This window comes from Gadus morhua, chromosome 21, assembly GCF_902167405.1.
Source record: "Gadus morhua chromosome 21, gadMor3.0, whole genome shotgun sequence".
NCBI lineage: Eukaryota > Metazoa > Chordata > Actinopteri > Gadiformes > Gadidae > Gadus > Gadus morhua.
In genome coordinates this window covers 18,041,824-18,057,082 of record NC_044068.1, presented here as the reverse complement: position 1 = coordinate 18,057,082, position 15,259 = coordinate 18,041,824, and the positions used below count along the sequence as shown (strand labels likewise).

General features: G+C 44.2%; 2 protein-coding genes across 2 annotated transcripts; both read left to right on the top strand.

The window, feature by feature from the left end:
- The first annotated feature begins 2,513 nt into the window (after positions 1-2,513).
- Positions 2,514-11,236, top strand: rhag (Rh associated glycoprotein). The gene is made up of 10 exons (XM_030344733.1): positions 2,514-2,879; positions 6,425-6,608; positions 7,476-7,626; positions 7,723-7,870; positions 7,978-8,144; positions 8,495-8,632; positions 8,742-8,860; positions 9,243-9,316; positions 9,438-9,511; positions 10,117-11,236. The coding sequence occupies exons 1-10, from the start codon at positions 2,693-2,695 to the stop codon at positions 10,186-10,188; spliced, it is 1,314 nt and encodes a 437-aa protein (XP_030200593.1). The 5' UTR covers positions 2,514-2,692; the 3' UTR covers positions 10,189-11,236.
- An 852-nt stretch (positions 11,237-12,088) lies between these two features.
- On the top strand, positions 12,089-15,091 carry si:ch211-22i13.2 (pinin). The gene is made up of 7 exons (XM_030344736.1): positions 12,089-12,253; positions 12,633-12,708; positions 13,202-13,354; positions 13,619-13,677; positions 13,765-13,854; positions 14,121-14,210; positions 14,306-15,091. Exons 1-7 carry the CDS (start codon positions 12,251-12,253, stop codon positions 14,354-14,356), a joined length of 522 nt encoding a protein of 173 aa, XP_030200596.1. The 5' UTR covers positions 12,089-12,250; the 3' UTR covers positions 14,357-15,091.
- The last annotated feature ends 168 nt before the right edge of the window (positions 15,092-15,259 follow it).

Sequence of the window (15,259 nt, the reverse complement as noted above, 5' to 3'; positions counted from 1 at the left end):
GGTCTGCACACGATAGATGCGTCTCGTGTGTACGGCCCGCTCGCCTTTCAAAGCGCCGCCGATGATATGCAAAGCCTCCGTAAAACGGGGGGTTACGCAACGGCACGCAGGGGCCAGAGGAGACGGAAGATAGAGAGTACATTTGCAGCGGATGAATTGTTTGTTGTTGCAAAGGAAAAATCTGTGCTCTGCGACGGCGGACTGTGAGCAAGTGCAGATAAATGTCTTAATAGTCCTCCTGGAATGTGAAGTTCACTGGGAGGCCAGATCACTGGTCTGATTGGAGGGGATAAAAAGAAGACTTTTACCAGAAGTATTTGTGAAAAACGATAACTATACTAACATTTATATTAATCAAGCGTGTGTGATGTTATCTAACGATTATGCTCAAAGAAAAGATTAAAGAGAGAAGAGGCAGCCAGGCTGTTGTTATTATATATTACTGGAGCTAAGAGAATGTTTCTTCAAGTCTTCGCCATGCTATACTGAGAGTGAAGAACCGCCAATCACATTGACACAATGTAAATAGGATGTCCTCACATCAGTGCTGTTCTGAGTGTATTTAATAAAAAAGATTTCAATGCAGCTAAGTATATCCTGCATAACCTCAAACACCAATGGATATTGATAATACTATCCACAATGGGTTGCAAAGTTCACCAAGTGCTACCACAGTACCTTTAAATCTCCCTTTGTAATCCAACAAGAAAACTGTTGGTAAACAATGCACAATGCACACCGTTGCAATGGGAGGGCTCTGTTTATTTCACTTTGTCGTAGAACAAAACCAAATATATTCTTGGAAAGCTCTCGTCCTGCAGAGTAACATATGTGAGTTTTAGCAGCAGAGCTCCAGCGCTCACGACCTATGAACCCTGAGAGCATGTCACACGGGCAAGCATCCAACCTCGGCAATAAAATAGGCGACCCAAAGAAGGTCAACCGTGTCGAACAGCTACACACATCTTCTTTTAGAGGAGAGCTTTAATGGCGGGCTCCTACTTAGGCCAACGCAGGTCTTTCTCCTAGTATAAATTTACCCAAAGTTCACATAATATCACCCACACATTAACAACGCACATATGTGTCAACATATGTGTCATGTTTCTTGCTTTGAAATGCTTTTGCTTTGAAGAGGTTTTCAGAGGGTCTGTTGGGTCTTCTGCTGGTTCCCCAGCAGGACAGATCAATAGCAGCTGGCCGAAGGTAAGCCTGTCCCACGGGGCAAGGTCTTCTGATAAAGGCACGACCTCGTGGTCAGCTCAAACCGCGTGCTTCAGTTGAACAATGACAACATTTAAAGTATTGTATCTCTGTATCTGTTTGGGTGGTGGGTATGTGTGTGTTTGTGTGCATGTGGGTTTATGCAATGCGTGTGTCTGTGCGTGTGTGTGAGTGTGTGCCTTTGTTCATGCATGTACGTGAAATAGAGAGAGTTGGGGAGTGGGGAGGGAGGTAGTAGAGGCACAAGTAGATGGTAGAGAGAGAGAGAGAGAGAGAGAGAGAGAGAGAGAGAGAGAGACCCTAAGTGAAGAGCATGTGTTACCACTCAATGTTTGGAAGTTATTTTAAGCAGGTCTGGGAACAGGTCCACCAAGCTAGTCTCCCAGACAAAGAGTAAGTTGCGGTGCTGGCAGTGATTGTATTTTGCTTTCATTGATGAAGCTCTCGGCCCCATTAAGGGATCTCTGGCCTGGGAGTCGATGTGTTAGGAGGCCCCGGGTCATCAGCCAGCACACCGTGGGAGCTTATTGGATGACAAACGCTTTATGACACCAGTAGATTTACATTCCTCATTCAGCTCTGGATTTCCATTAACAGGGTTAAGACTAGTATTTAAAACTTGCAGATCTTCAAAAAACATTTTTGTTACATTGAAACTCTCGTCCAAATCCCAAAGTACAGATGAGTAGGATTCACGTTGTTCAAAAAGCTGAATATGGCTCATACCTCATCAATCTGTTTGTGATACGGGATACTTAACCAAAGTTAAACTCACACAGATTCAACCCAGCCGTTCTTCTCCCTGTTTAAGGTGGGTTGGTTTAAAACTAACCCAATAGCCTTCATGTCACAGTATTGCAACTTTGATTTTCCACTATCAAAAGCTAAAACAATAGCCCTTTCAGATGATTGGATGATACACTGGGTTTATCAACGATGCTGGCTGCCCAATCACGCTCACTTAAATGAGGATCTCCCTTCAATGGAAGGGAGGGCTTTCATGAAAAAAGTTGCTATTGTATGAGCTGTTAAATATGTGTATTAGGGAATAAATAAGTCATCAATTGTAGTGGTTCAAAACTAAAACCCCCACTGCCTGTAGAGTGCTTTGATTGCAGACTCCAGAGAGAGGATGCCCATCCCTTGTGTCCTCAGTCCAATCCGTGTGGCAAGGGGGAGGGGGGGGTGTGTTCAACTGTGGGGGGCAGGTGGGAGGGGGGACAGAGCGGCTCCAGCAGCTCTGTCATTGGTCCCTGCAAAACCTGCACCAATTTAAAACTAGACAGCTACCCCTGCCTCGGGTGTCACACCAGTCCAGACCCCTGGCAGGGATACGTAGATAAGGAGGCCGGAGGAAGACGTCTGTGCGTCAGTGTGCGTGCGAGCGAGAGACAAGAGAGAGGTGAGAGAGAGAGAGAGAAGACCACAAGACAGCAGCACAGCAGTGAACACTCAGGGGGACGTCGGGATGCCTGCGTACGCCACCACCATGAGGATAAAGTTCCCCGTCCTGGCGCTGGGCCTGGAGGTCGTCACCATCATCCTGTTCGCCTTGTTCGCGGAGTACGACGATGGCAAGGGCCACGGCCACCACCCTGAGCCCGGCAACTCCACCCCTCACGCCGCGCCGGAGGACCCCATGAGCCTCTACCCCAGTGAGTCTCTCTAACCGTGGGGCGGGAGGGTGATGGGATCATTGCTGGTTATTTTCATGGGTTTCAAAAGGTGCTGTCCAAAAAACCCGCAGCTGGCCTGGGTTTGTCATGGCTCTCACAGTCCCCATGAGAGCCATGGGACAGCGATAGGGTAATCATTAACGGTGTGTGCACTATTTGAGTTTGTTTTCCAATGGACAGTGCAGAACGTGAACGTGGTACACACTGAGAGGTGCCATGTGACGCTCATTTGGCTCGCAGTCTACAGAAGTCATTTAAAAAAACGGAAATTAATTTGACTTAAAAACAAGATTGTGCGATGTACTTGTGGTTTGAAAACATGGCTGGTAGACCATGACTGGTCTGCAGGGTAAGATAAGGGCTGTCACGTGGGGGTCCGCTTGTTGTCCACTAGTTACTTCTACAGACACACACACACACACACATACACACACACACACACACACACACACACACACACACACACACACACACACACACACACACACACACGCACACACAGAAAGCGCTCAACAAGCTACAGCACAGAGAGGGCCAGCTGCAGGCCCCCAGTGTAGGAGACACACTTGGTTAAGCAAAACAAAAAACACATGTCAACACTTTAAAATAGTCTTCACACTACAGGGGCGTGGTGGAGGAAGGGGAAGCCATTATCACACTTACATGTCAAGCAAGTTTGCCAAGATGTGTAAAGATCAGCGCCACTACTCAAAGACCTTGTGCGTTGACCTGCGCAAATGCGAAGACGCGCGGATCTCCAAGAACTTCCGTCGCTGCAGGAGGTGGAGGCATGTTATCGCTAATTGGTCAAACGCGGAACTATTTTTAAAGTTGTTATGTTTATCCGTGAATTATTTCAAAAGTGGAAGAGGCTTCGAATAAATACCTATTATTTTAAATTAAATGCATTTAGAAATAATTTATATACAACTTCTGAAAAACTTGTTTTTCAGAAGTTGGAGGGGACATGTCCCCTTCGTCCCCCAGGGATCTGTGCCCATGCGTAGACCCGCAGGCAGCCCTGTGTCTCAGAGCCCCGGCGCGACTCTTCGTGAGCTTGGGGCAGGCAGTAGGCTGAATTCATCTTAACCCTCGGTTTGTAATCCCCTGTGAGAACCCCCAAATGGCATTCAACGTTTGATTCAATATCACACCTAAATCCTGTAATGTTTGTGAGAATGTCATATTTTCCATTAAAAGTCATGCAGGCCTATTTCATCGCATCATTCCAGATGCTAGCTAAATGCTTGCTGAAGGATTTAACATTCAGTGTTCAATTTAGCTTCAATAACACAGATAGTGTTTCTTGGGAACGTTTTTGGCAGACCAAAATCTAAAACGGTTTGCCCCCCATTGCACTCTTAACCATTCCTGGAAGGGGGGGGGGGGGGAGATCCCCAACTCTGCGTTCTTTCTGAAGATTTCTTCCTTTCTAATTATTACGTGTTTTTTTTTGCCCTATAAGGGGCTAGGCTATGCTCCTTTCAGAGTGTTTAAGGGCTATACAAATACGAAGGAATTGAATTGAATCAAGAAGAAGATTAATCAGATGAAGTGTGAATAGCAATGAGCAAAGTGCAGAGGAATAGAAAACAACTCTATTCCAATTGAGATTCAGTATCACTCTACCTCTCTGTTTTTTATATATATCATCACTGCTCCCTTTCTTAGCCAGATTTATATTTCGGTAAATATACGATAACGATTATGATTGGGATAGACATCAAACTTTGTAACATCTCTACCATACAACCGTCTTTTAAGACCGTCTGGTATAACCTGGGTGCCATGGCAACTGAAACGGGCTGCATTCCAAACCCTCCACTGCTCACTCTCCAAACAGTATCTGGATGTGCGGTTTGAAGCAAGCCCTATTGTAGACATGTAACATAATGCGTACACCTGTCTTCAGTATTTTCTGGTTAAAACAAACATAGAACAAGGAGAATATACACCGTGTTTTTCACAAATCATAGTTAGTTAAAATCATTTCTAAAAGTAAAAGTCGCTTTAACTTATGATGTAGCATCGCATGTGATGATGCCTCGGGCCATGCAAATTGAAAAGCTATAATCAACAGCAGCAATTGAGAGTTAGCCAATAGTGTAAGTAAATAGTAAGTACTGTAAATGCAAATCTTGATTACAGAAGCTTTTTGCATGGATGAGGCCTTTCCATCTCCCAGCTGGCATTGGGGTGTTAAACATTAGATTGCAGATCTACTGTGCAATTTTTTGTGCACATTAGAACAAACATAACATGACTAGAACACACACACACACACACACACACACACACACACACACACACACACACACACACACACACACACACACACACACACACACACACACACACACAGTTCTAGATTTTTTGTCGGTTTTGCATGTATTTTTCTAGTTAATCGATAGAGGCGTGAATCATCTTATTGTTTGTTTTGCTATTCATGCCTTTTATTATATTTAGGACCATGCTTTGTAGGTATGTGTCAGTGTTTCCTTATTGCAAGCAAATGATGATGATGGACTGTACTGTTCTAGTAGAAAACCATTGGCACAGTCTCCAAATGATGATGGACTTTACTGTTCTAGTAGAAAACCATTGGCACAGTCTCCAAAAACGTTTCCAAAGTTTCAAACCGCCCCTCTCTTATCTCGACACTGCATGCTTAATGTTACTCCCCCGGTCCCCTCCTTCTCTGTTCCCTGTCACATGGGGGATTTGTTCCAGATGTCCCCCCCACCCCCCACCATACAATGATATACAATACAATAATATTGTATATTACACAATATTTAATTACATTCTTTCAATAAAATAAATGGGACCACGTTCTTTTCCCTACGAGCCAGGCCTGGTCTTCATGAACTCCAGCAGCTACATGATCCAGCTGCTCTACAGACAACAAAGAGCTGGCCTCAAGCTGCGTGTTACCACAGCAGGGACTCACGCAAATAACACATTCCAGTGACAAGAGTGCCTTGAGATTGAGTTCAACCTCCTCCGATGTAGTGACAACTGGAACTAACAGGGAAAAATGGGTTTGCGAGTTCCGTTCGCTTTGGGAGCCTTAAAAGGCGAGGGTTTATTGAGATCATGCAGTGTTAATGTTGACACGTGTTTGTGTGTGTGTGTGACCACAAAGCTGACAAGATCAGCAGGAATCACAGAGTTTCATTCACAACGTTATACCGAACCCGCTATGCCCTGCATGGGACACATCCGTATTTATAACGCTTTCTACTCCCTGGGGAACTCTCACTGCGTGGCAGTCCAATAACGAAGCATTCCAACAACAAAGTCAAAGAGCCTAGCCTTTGACCCACGATGGGGTCTACTCTGCGGGCCTCCGCAGCATCACATCAAGGTTTTAGTGCATGGAAATCGAGGTGGTGGGCCTGTGATCTCTGTGGTGTCGCCATGTAATGCTTTCATTGCGTGTAGGTGACACAATGATTGCATGAAAGCATTTGAAGGGAAGTGATGGTGGAGCCAACGCCTTCTAACCTGGCGCGTGTCTCCAGTGTTCCAGGATGTCCACGTGATGATCTTCATCGGCTTTGGCTTCCTAATGACCTTCCTGAAGAGGTACGGCTTCAGTAGCGTGGGCGGTAACCTGCTGCTGGCCGCCTTTGGCCTGCAGTGGGGCCTGCTGACCCAGGGCTTCTGGCACCTGACGGACGGCAAGATCAAGATCAACATCTTCAAGTAGGTCAATCTCCTCAAGTGGACTGTCGTGGAAAAGTTAATTTTCTTTGGCGCAGGCCAATGAACCACTGGTGTTAAAACGAACGACAGACCCCAGCATTAACATGGTCTTATGGCCCTTTGATTAGAAAAAGGGTTAGCCTTGGCCCCCTAAGTTGAAATGGTCTGGAACGGCCACTGCACGCAACACAGCCACTCCTCAGAAGGTGGTCTTTCAAAGATCACATTTGGTCAGCCTGCAAACATGGGGTGTTGGCATGCAGTCAACGTGAAAGCCTATACCTTCAAGATGACGTGTGACTGAGACGTTGGCGACTCACAGGATGCTGACCAAAATAACATGAACCTCATTTACATTTTACAAAGCTCACACGACAAGTCATATACAGGTCAAGACGAGCACAGCTCACAAATACAAAATGCTCCACACCAGGATCCAGAGCGGAACTTGCATAGCACTGATGTGGTAGTGTGGTGTTCTGTGTCCTTCTGTCTCAAGCCGCCATCGAGGGCAATGAGTGGAAAAAATGAGCTTACTAAAACTAGTGGGGAACGTCATGCGCGTTGTTAAGGCTTTTCAAAGAGTTACTTGTTTGAACACCTGCTTGGCCCGGAATTGCCCTAGATAGGGCCTTGCCAGCAAAGGCCTAACTACTGAGACTGATAATTAATTCCATTTATAGAGCACTTTTTCAACAGAATCAAAGCGATAACTTTGTATGATAGAACTCAGATAAAAAAATGACAATACATTTACCCAGAAGATTGTTATTAATATCGTAGGCGTTGATACTTTCCACTGCTGTCCCCTTTTCTTTGGGATTTGCCTCCGGCCTCATCTGTGTTACTCCTAACCCTCAATGACAGGATAATCAACGCAGACTTCAGCACAGCCACAGTCCTGATCTCGTTTGGAGCCGTCCTGGGAAAGACCAGCCTGGTCCAGCTGCTCATCATGACCGTGCTGGAGATCGGGATCTTCGCCATCAATGAACACCTGGTGGCTAACGTATTTGAGGTGAAGGAGCCACTAACCCAGTATTCACTAAACCTGACATTGACCCATCGCTGTAGCATTGACGAGGCTTGCTTGCTACACTCCTCTGACCCATAGGCGAACGACGTAGGGGCCTCCATGATCATCCACGCCTTCGGAGCCTACTTTGGCCTGGCGGTCGCTCGGGTTCTGTACCGGCCTGGCCTCAAGAACGGACACGAGAACGACGGCTCCGTCTACCACTCTGATCTGTTTGCCATGATCGGTAAGGGACCGCACTGTTCTCAAGGCCACTGTTGTCGAGCTGTTACAACTAAATTCTGTCAAAGTAATATAGAGACTATAGACATATGACGTTCATTCTCCATCCAGGAACCGTCTTCCTCTGGATGTTTTGGCCGAGCTTCAACTCCGCCATCGCCGAACCCGGCTACACGCAGCTGATGGCGGTGATCAACACCTACCTGTCCCTGGCGGCCTGCGTGGTCTCTGCTTATGCCATCTCCTGCCTGGTGGAGCACAAGGGCAAGCTGGACATGGTGAGGAGACGCCCAGGGGTCTGGTAATGCTGCCATGGCCAGAGTAAGCAATTAACATGAGGAGCTAGGACACAGCCAGGGCATTCATGAGCAACGGGCCAGCTTCCCTTATCAGAGATGATTACAAATAGGATGCAGACATGGATGTGCGTGCGTGTTTGTGTGTGTGTGTGTGTGTGTGTGTGTGTGTGTGTGTGTGTGTGTGTGTGTGTGTGTGCTTCCTTTCACGTCAGACACCCTAGCCCATCACAGTGTCCGACCCACCCAATGCAACACAATGTGAGGAATGTCACGTAGACACATTGATGTGTTTTTTTTTTTTCTTCTAATGACTGCACATTACACTTTAGGTCCACATTCAGAACGCGACCCTGGCTGGGGGCGTTGCCGTCGGAACCTGCGCTGACATGAACATCGGACCCTTCGGAGCCATGTTGATTGGATTTGTGGCGGGAATCATCTCCACTCTGGGCTTCAAATACTTGTCTGTGAGTGAACCTCAACGGATAAGTTAAAAAAGATTAATGAATCTATGAATGTTGATTCATAGATTGATACAAAATACAAATAATGATAATGCTGTTATCCTGGTCGCAGCCCATTCTGGCCGCCAAACTGGGAATCCAGGACACGTGTGGCGTCCACAACCTGCACGGCATGCCTGGGATCCTGGGCGGCCTGGCCGGCATCGTGGCCGTGGCCCTTGGGAAGAAGGAGTAGGTCCACACACCTCTGAGGGCTAACCCGCTCAACACGCTTCTCGCATGCTGCTTCTCCATGTGTTTAGCAGACTTGCATGGAAAAGCAGTAAGCTCACAGACACATGTGTTCTGATTTGTAATCCTGCACCAGCCGACCTTCCAGATCGTGAATAAAGCACACCCATCCATGAATCAATTTTATGAATGGATTTTTTCTCGATAACTCCTTTTAGACCCCGACATAGTAGCCGTCTCAAAATGATTAACTATAGCTGTAGCTGCAACTCGAGCCACTAGAGGCTGCTAGAGGTAACCTTTTCAGGTTGAAAAGGACGATTAGAATTTCCAAAATCTTTCGTTTGTATTTTGTTTGATTTTGTCTCTTGTTTGTTTTCAGCGGTAAAGCTGCCATGCAAGCAGCTGCTCTGGCCTCATCACTTGGATTTGCTTTGGTCGGGGGCGTCATAACAGGTGTGTACACAAACAACATGATAGAGATATCCTGACAGTGTGTGAATTATTGCATCTAATGTAGTAATATAAATATAAATGTGTGTCAAGGTGTGAAAAGCATTTTATTTTCCATTCCCAGGGTTCATCATGAAACTACCATTCTGGGCTCAACCTCCTGACCAAAACTGCTTTGATGACTCAATTTACTGGGAGGTAACTAAGAATGAAAACACAGACAGAAAACCACTCAAACAAATTGGCCTACATGATTGCTTCTCCTCGGGTGTAAATATACTGAAAGGAAATATGTGACTCCTTTAAAAAGCATGATTCATGCAGTATTAGGCAATATAAATCACAGAAACTGCCTTTTTAAGCCACAATTACCATCCCTCATTATTTTGTCCTATTAAAAATCAATACACCCCAAGAGCTTTGTAAGTAATGAACACATCAGGCGTTCCTATTGTTGGTTCATAAGAGATGACACGGGGGGTCAGGCTGAGTGAAATCCCAGTTTGATAACCACCACCGTAGCAGGTCAATGTTATTTTCCAAAAACAAGGAAAGAGCCTTTAATATGCTTATACAACATATTATTCTGCGGTGCTACAAGCGTATAAATGTTTTGCGTTGTCAATCAACCATCTGGTCCATACTTGGCGGAGGTTTTAATCAAACTGATTGAGAACCGTTAAGAAGCCGAGGGGTCCCATCATTGAGAAATAAGTGACAGCCATGAAACGTTATTGACCAATCAGGATCAAGCAAGAATACTGGCGTATAAGCAACCCCTTATGAACGCCCCTGTGCACCAGGTACCTGAGGAGGAGGAGGAGCACGAGGAGAGCCTGACAGCGGAGCACTACAAGAACAAGGCTGAGGTGTAGACCTCTGCTCTACCGCCTCCGGTCCGACCCCAAGATGACCGCGGTGGAGAGCAAACGAATGAGCAGATTCACCAGAGCCATTGCAAAAGAAATGTCACATGATCAGTAACAGCAGAGTGACATAAACGATTCACCAGAGCCATTACAAAAGAAATGTCAGATGATCAGTAACAGCAGAGTGACATAACCGTTGTGATTTCTTAATTTCACATATATTCAGGTATTTCAAGTGTGAATAAACTCTTTCAGGGTATTTTTTTATCAGGAGGTTTAGTATCAGCGCTCATGTACAAACCACTGTTGGAAACAGAGGCCATTCTTTTTGTATGACTTTTTTTAAACTTTTTTTCTATTATCATCCAAAAGTGTAAAAGCATGTTTTATGCCATTAGTATGGTTTTCTTAACTCTTTAATACATTGTTTGCTATGACACAAAACTGACAAATGTGCAAAACCGATGCCATGCCTTCTATTTTTTGTATGTGAAATCGTAAGGCAAGCTTAGGCCTGTGATGGCAGGCTGCTTCACTGGAGCCCTCTCCTGCTGATTGGAGACCAAACTCAACCCAACCCGGTCTGAGCAGGGTAGTGATAGTAACTCAATAACACTTTTCCCAATAAATAAACCTTCATGTGGCTCATTGTCTATCGTTACATCTCTATTAACCTGCCCCATTGCTTAAGCCCTCTTTGACTTCTGTGTTTGTTCAGTGTTCTTTTCTTCCGTACTCCATTACGTTGATATGTTTGTATTTTCCTATGTACAGTGATAGGTTTTACAGTGAAATGGACATGGTAACATATTAAAGAAGAGAGATCATGATGCTGTTGCGCGAGTGTTGAGTTGGGCCGTGTCGGAGTGGAACATCAAAGAGGCAGGGCCGGTTCAAACCCACTATGAATAGAATTGATTAGTTGTTCATTGATCAGACCGTCTATGATGTGCAGCAAAACAGCCATACATTTTGTTTCCTTTTTTTACACAAAGTGTGTGCTTATTTTGTAAAGCCACTAATATTGTCACATTAAATGTGTTTTTATACAATACTGGTGAGCGTTTTTTTGCTTGTTTGTTTGAGATAAGAAATATCTATATTATTCTAAAATATATGTATTATGTGCTGATGCATGGAAATTCCCATTCATCTTAGACTAAATATTAGACGTACCCCTCAATTTTCAGTCTCTTTTTGTTGTGCAAGAGAGAGAGGTAGAACCCTAGGCCTACACCGGCCCACAAGAGACACAGGGAATTGAGGTTGTTTTTCTCATAATGCTGGAATTTTTAATTATTTCTCTAAATATTAATCCTTAATGCCTAGAATTATTTGAACGGGTCTCATGGACCAGTGGTTCTCAAATTAGGGAACTAGTACCCCTATGGGTACCTTGGAGTACTGCAGGGGGATAGAAAAAAAATAAGCTTTACTGTTTTATTTTCACCCTGAGCCAGTTTAAATTCTGAAAGCTAGACAATATAAAATCAAGAAAATTGACAAGTGGTTGAAATGTATTTCTGAAAACAAGGAGAAAGGACAATCCATGAATAAGACATCCAGAAAAAACAATATGTCTTCAGTTTCAGGAAGAATATATTGGAATGGGATTCACCTCTACATGCTCTGACCCTCCCATGGCATTGTGCTTCTTTAGGGGAGAGATTAGCCAACAGTTGTATGAAACAAAGGCCCATGTTTCTCACTAAATGGTGAGCAAGCCTATTTGCACCATTTTAATGTTCATTACCAAATATAACGCATATATAAAATAAAAAAAATATGCCGGTGAAGGGGGTGGTAGAAAAAAACGTTTGAGAACCACTCTGATAGACCAAAACAAATGGGAGAGGTTGCGGGTTGCAGCCACTAGGGGAACTAGAGGTTAGGTTTATATACTTCCTTTCTGGGAGAAACAAACCATATTGCATTATGGGATATAAAATGTCCCCCAACGGGACAAGTTAGCGTATTCGATATTTGGGATTATTTCATACTATTACTTCGTTTGTAATATTATTTACAGACGAATGTTTACAGGGTTGAGTGGCATTCACTCGCAGCTATGGTGAGTTGCAAAACGTTCGCTCGTCCACTTCCATACATTCATTTTAAATGTGGTTTAATCGTGTAGCTTGCAGGCTAGCTGAGGCTCGCACAGGGGCTTAGCTGTTATTCCAGGACATAGGATAGAAAAACACAGAAAATGAACAGTTTAAGAATGATATCTGGCCTTTTGCATGGTTATAAGTACGGCGTTATAACCTCACAATATTACGTATTCGTGGTTTGCATACTGTTAAGATACCTGCCCTCCCCAAGTCAACCATTAGCCGACTAGCATCACGAATGCTCTTTCCCAGTCAGTCTCGCAGGCTCCCTACAGAGCTACGGTCATAGACATAATATTTCGAGGGACTTGATACATTTTTTCCCGGTGTATCCAGTCAACAAAGATGGAGTCGAAAGTAAGAAGTGAGTCGAGCTCAAGAACGAAAGAAAGAAGGAGATCCAGAAGCACTGGTGAGTGCAGCTGTTCCCCGGTGTCTGTGTGTTCGCACGCGGATAATGGTATGGCTCGATGTGTATCCTGTAAGCCACGTAGCTCTCAGGACTCAGGAGAGATGTCCAAATGGAAACAAGAATTGGTTTTAGTACGATAAATCCCAATTACTTGAATTAAAATATTGCCTACATAGCTAACATTGCTGCAAATAAAAGTTTATTATGTTTAGGTAATGTTTACTTGCAGCAGGGTGTAATAAGGAAGTGACTGTCTTTAGAAGTCATGTAGAGAGAGCATTGATCTTTCTGGGTGAATATGCTGGTAAGGGGTTTGGTAGTTGATTGCATTTTCAATGTTCTTCACAATGTCGATTACTAATTATTTTTCCAACCCTAGCTAATTTGTAATTGCACGATCTGCCCAATCGGGTCATCAACAAGTAGGTAGAAGAAAAGCTATTTATTTTAGCTGAAGATGTATTTGTTCAGTTGTATTTGTTTCCCTGTTCAGGCACAGAGAAAAGGAAGCGGAAACGAAGCCGCAGCCGGTCCTCCTCTTCATCCTCCAGCTCGTCATCATCTTCGTCGTCCTCTTCGTCGTCCTCTTCTTCCTCCAGCTCGTCCAGCCGCAGCCGCAGTAGCTCCAGCAGCAGCAGCAGCAGCGGTGAGTGTGCACCCCTAAGAGCTGTCCACACCAGAACACAGTTCAGCGTGCGTTCATGTTTGGTCTGTATATTGGTTTTTAGTATGTGAAAATTTCACTCAAGCTTAAAAAGTTTAATAAAAATGTTTTGAGACATTTGTTATTATTTGTTATTTAAACAAACGTAAGGTGATCTTTTCAAAGTATTGACATTTAAAATTGGTATTTAAAAAGGTGTTTTTCATTCATTTAAATAATTATTGTGTGATACATTTTTTTGTTCAGATTCCCGAAGTAAATCCAGAAAGCAGTTAAAGAAAACGAAAAAGGACAAAAGAAAAAAGGTAAATTTTCTCCGTTGATAGTGATTTCTCAAACAAATTGATGGCCCTGTCGATGTTTAATATATTTTGCTTTGCTTTTTGTGACAGGAGAAAAGGAAGAAGGAGAGAAAACGTAAGCGGGAAAAAAAGGAGAAGAAAGAAAAAGAGGACAACTCTGGCCCTGTCAAGATTTCCAGGGTATTCTGCTCCTCATGCACTGATTCTTGTAATGCAGTGGGATTAATAAAGCAAGGATAACTATTTACGTTTTGGCAATAGTTTAGTTGTAGTAGTCCATTCAGTGCACCATGGTAGTATGCCTGATTGTTGTCCATTTAAGTACGTCTGTGGAATCCCATTTCTAAAGTACACGCTCGTTTAGTTGTGCCCATGTACTAATTATCAGTCAGCAAACAGCTGTGCATCCAGTCCCCATAAATAAATCCCCTCTTTTTAATTTCAAGTTCTTGAAGGAGCGAAAGAATGGCAAGTACAGCATGATCTCGGGAAAGAAGATCAAGATGAAAGTTAAGAAGTCGAAGAAAGACAAACAGGTACACCAACGACAAGCCCTAGAAATGTAAACCAAGTGTTTTGGTTTACATTTCCCGAATTCCTTATATACTCTTTTGTTTCGTTTGTCCAACAGGAGGCGAAGAATCGGGCGGAGCTCCTTGATTTCCTCAACTCGACACTGTGACCGTGTAAACATTCACCCCCCCCCCCCCCCCTCTACCGAGCTCAGGAGAATGAGCTCGCCCACGACTCTCGGACAATTAGTACAAAGGTGTTGTCACGGCAGCCGACAAAGCTGCGCCCAGGCAGCCCCAGCGCACCATGCCCCCGCCCGTCACTGTGGCTGGAGGTATTTCTCAGTGCAAGCAGAGGACCTGCTACCTAATGCACGGTTTGACTGGAGCCCGCTCTCACTACCGGTGACGTGGTAGGTTATCTATTGGTAATAAACGGGATGTCATTTTACTCCCTGACTAAAAGAGTGCTGTCTGAACGCATGATTACTCCTGTGGTTGCTATTCACCTACTTTAAATTTGCTTCTGTACGCACATGTTTGGTTTATATGCGGTTTCGGTTTTATTAAGTTAATTGTTCAAATTTTTTAGCTAATTGTCTTAAGCTTCCATCAAAAGGCTGAGAAGTCTGCATCGTTAAGTGATCACACAGCATTGTATGTCACGGTTCATATCGTTGTTGAGCGTCAGTTACAGACAGACGTGTTCCCACAGTGGACATGGTATCCTCCGTTCAGGTAGGTTTAGGCTGAGCAATCACGAAGCCAACTCATCCTCCAATGTTAAACCAACTGTCATGTTTTATTTTAGATGGGTATATGTCTGTTGGATATTGTGTTGAAAAATTTGGCTAACCAAGTTTAAGAGACGAGACATGGTAATAAACTGCAGAATGACCCCATAATACTGTGCAGTCGGATGATTTCAGACCCCACTCCTTTCTGTCTTCATTTGCGAACTGAAAAAAGCATGGCAGACAAAGCATGTGTCCTTGTAGCGCTGAATTTCTACGTGGCCTTGTTTGATGAATGGTGGTTCGGAAAACCTTTTAGGGGACTTAAGAGGACGTATC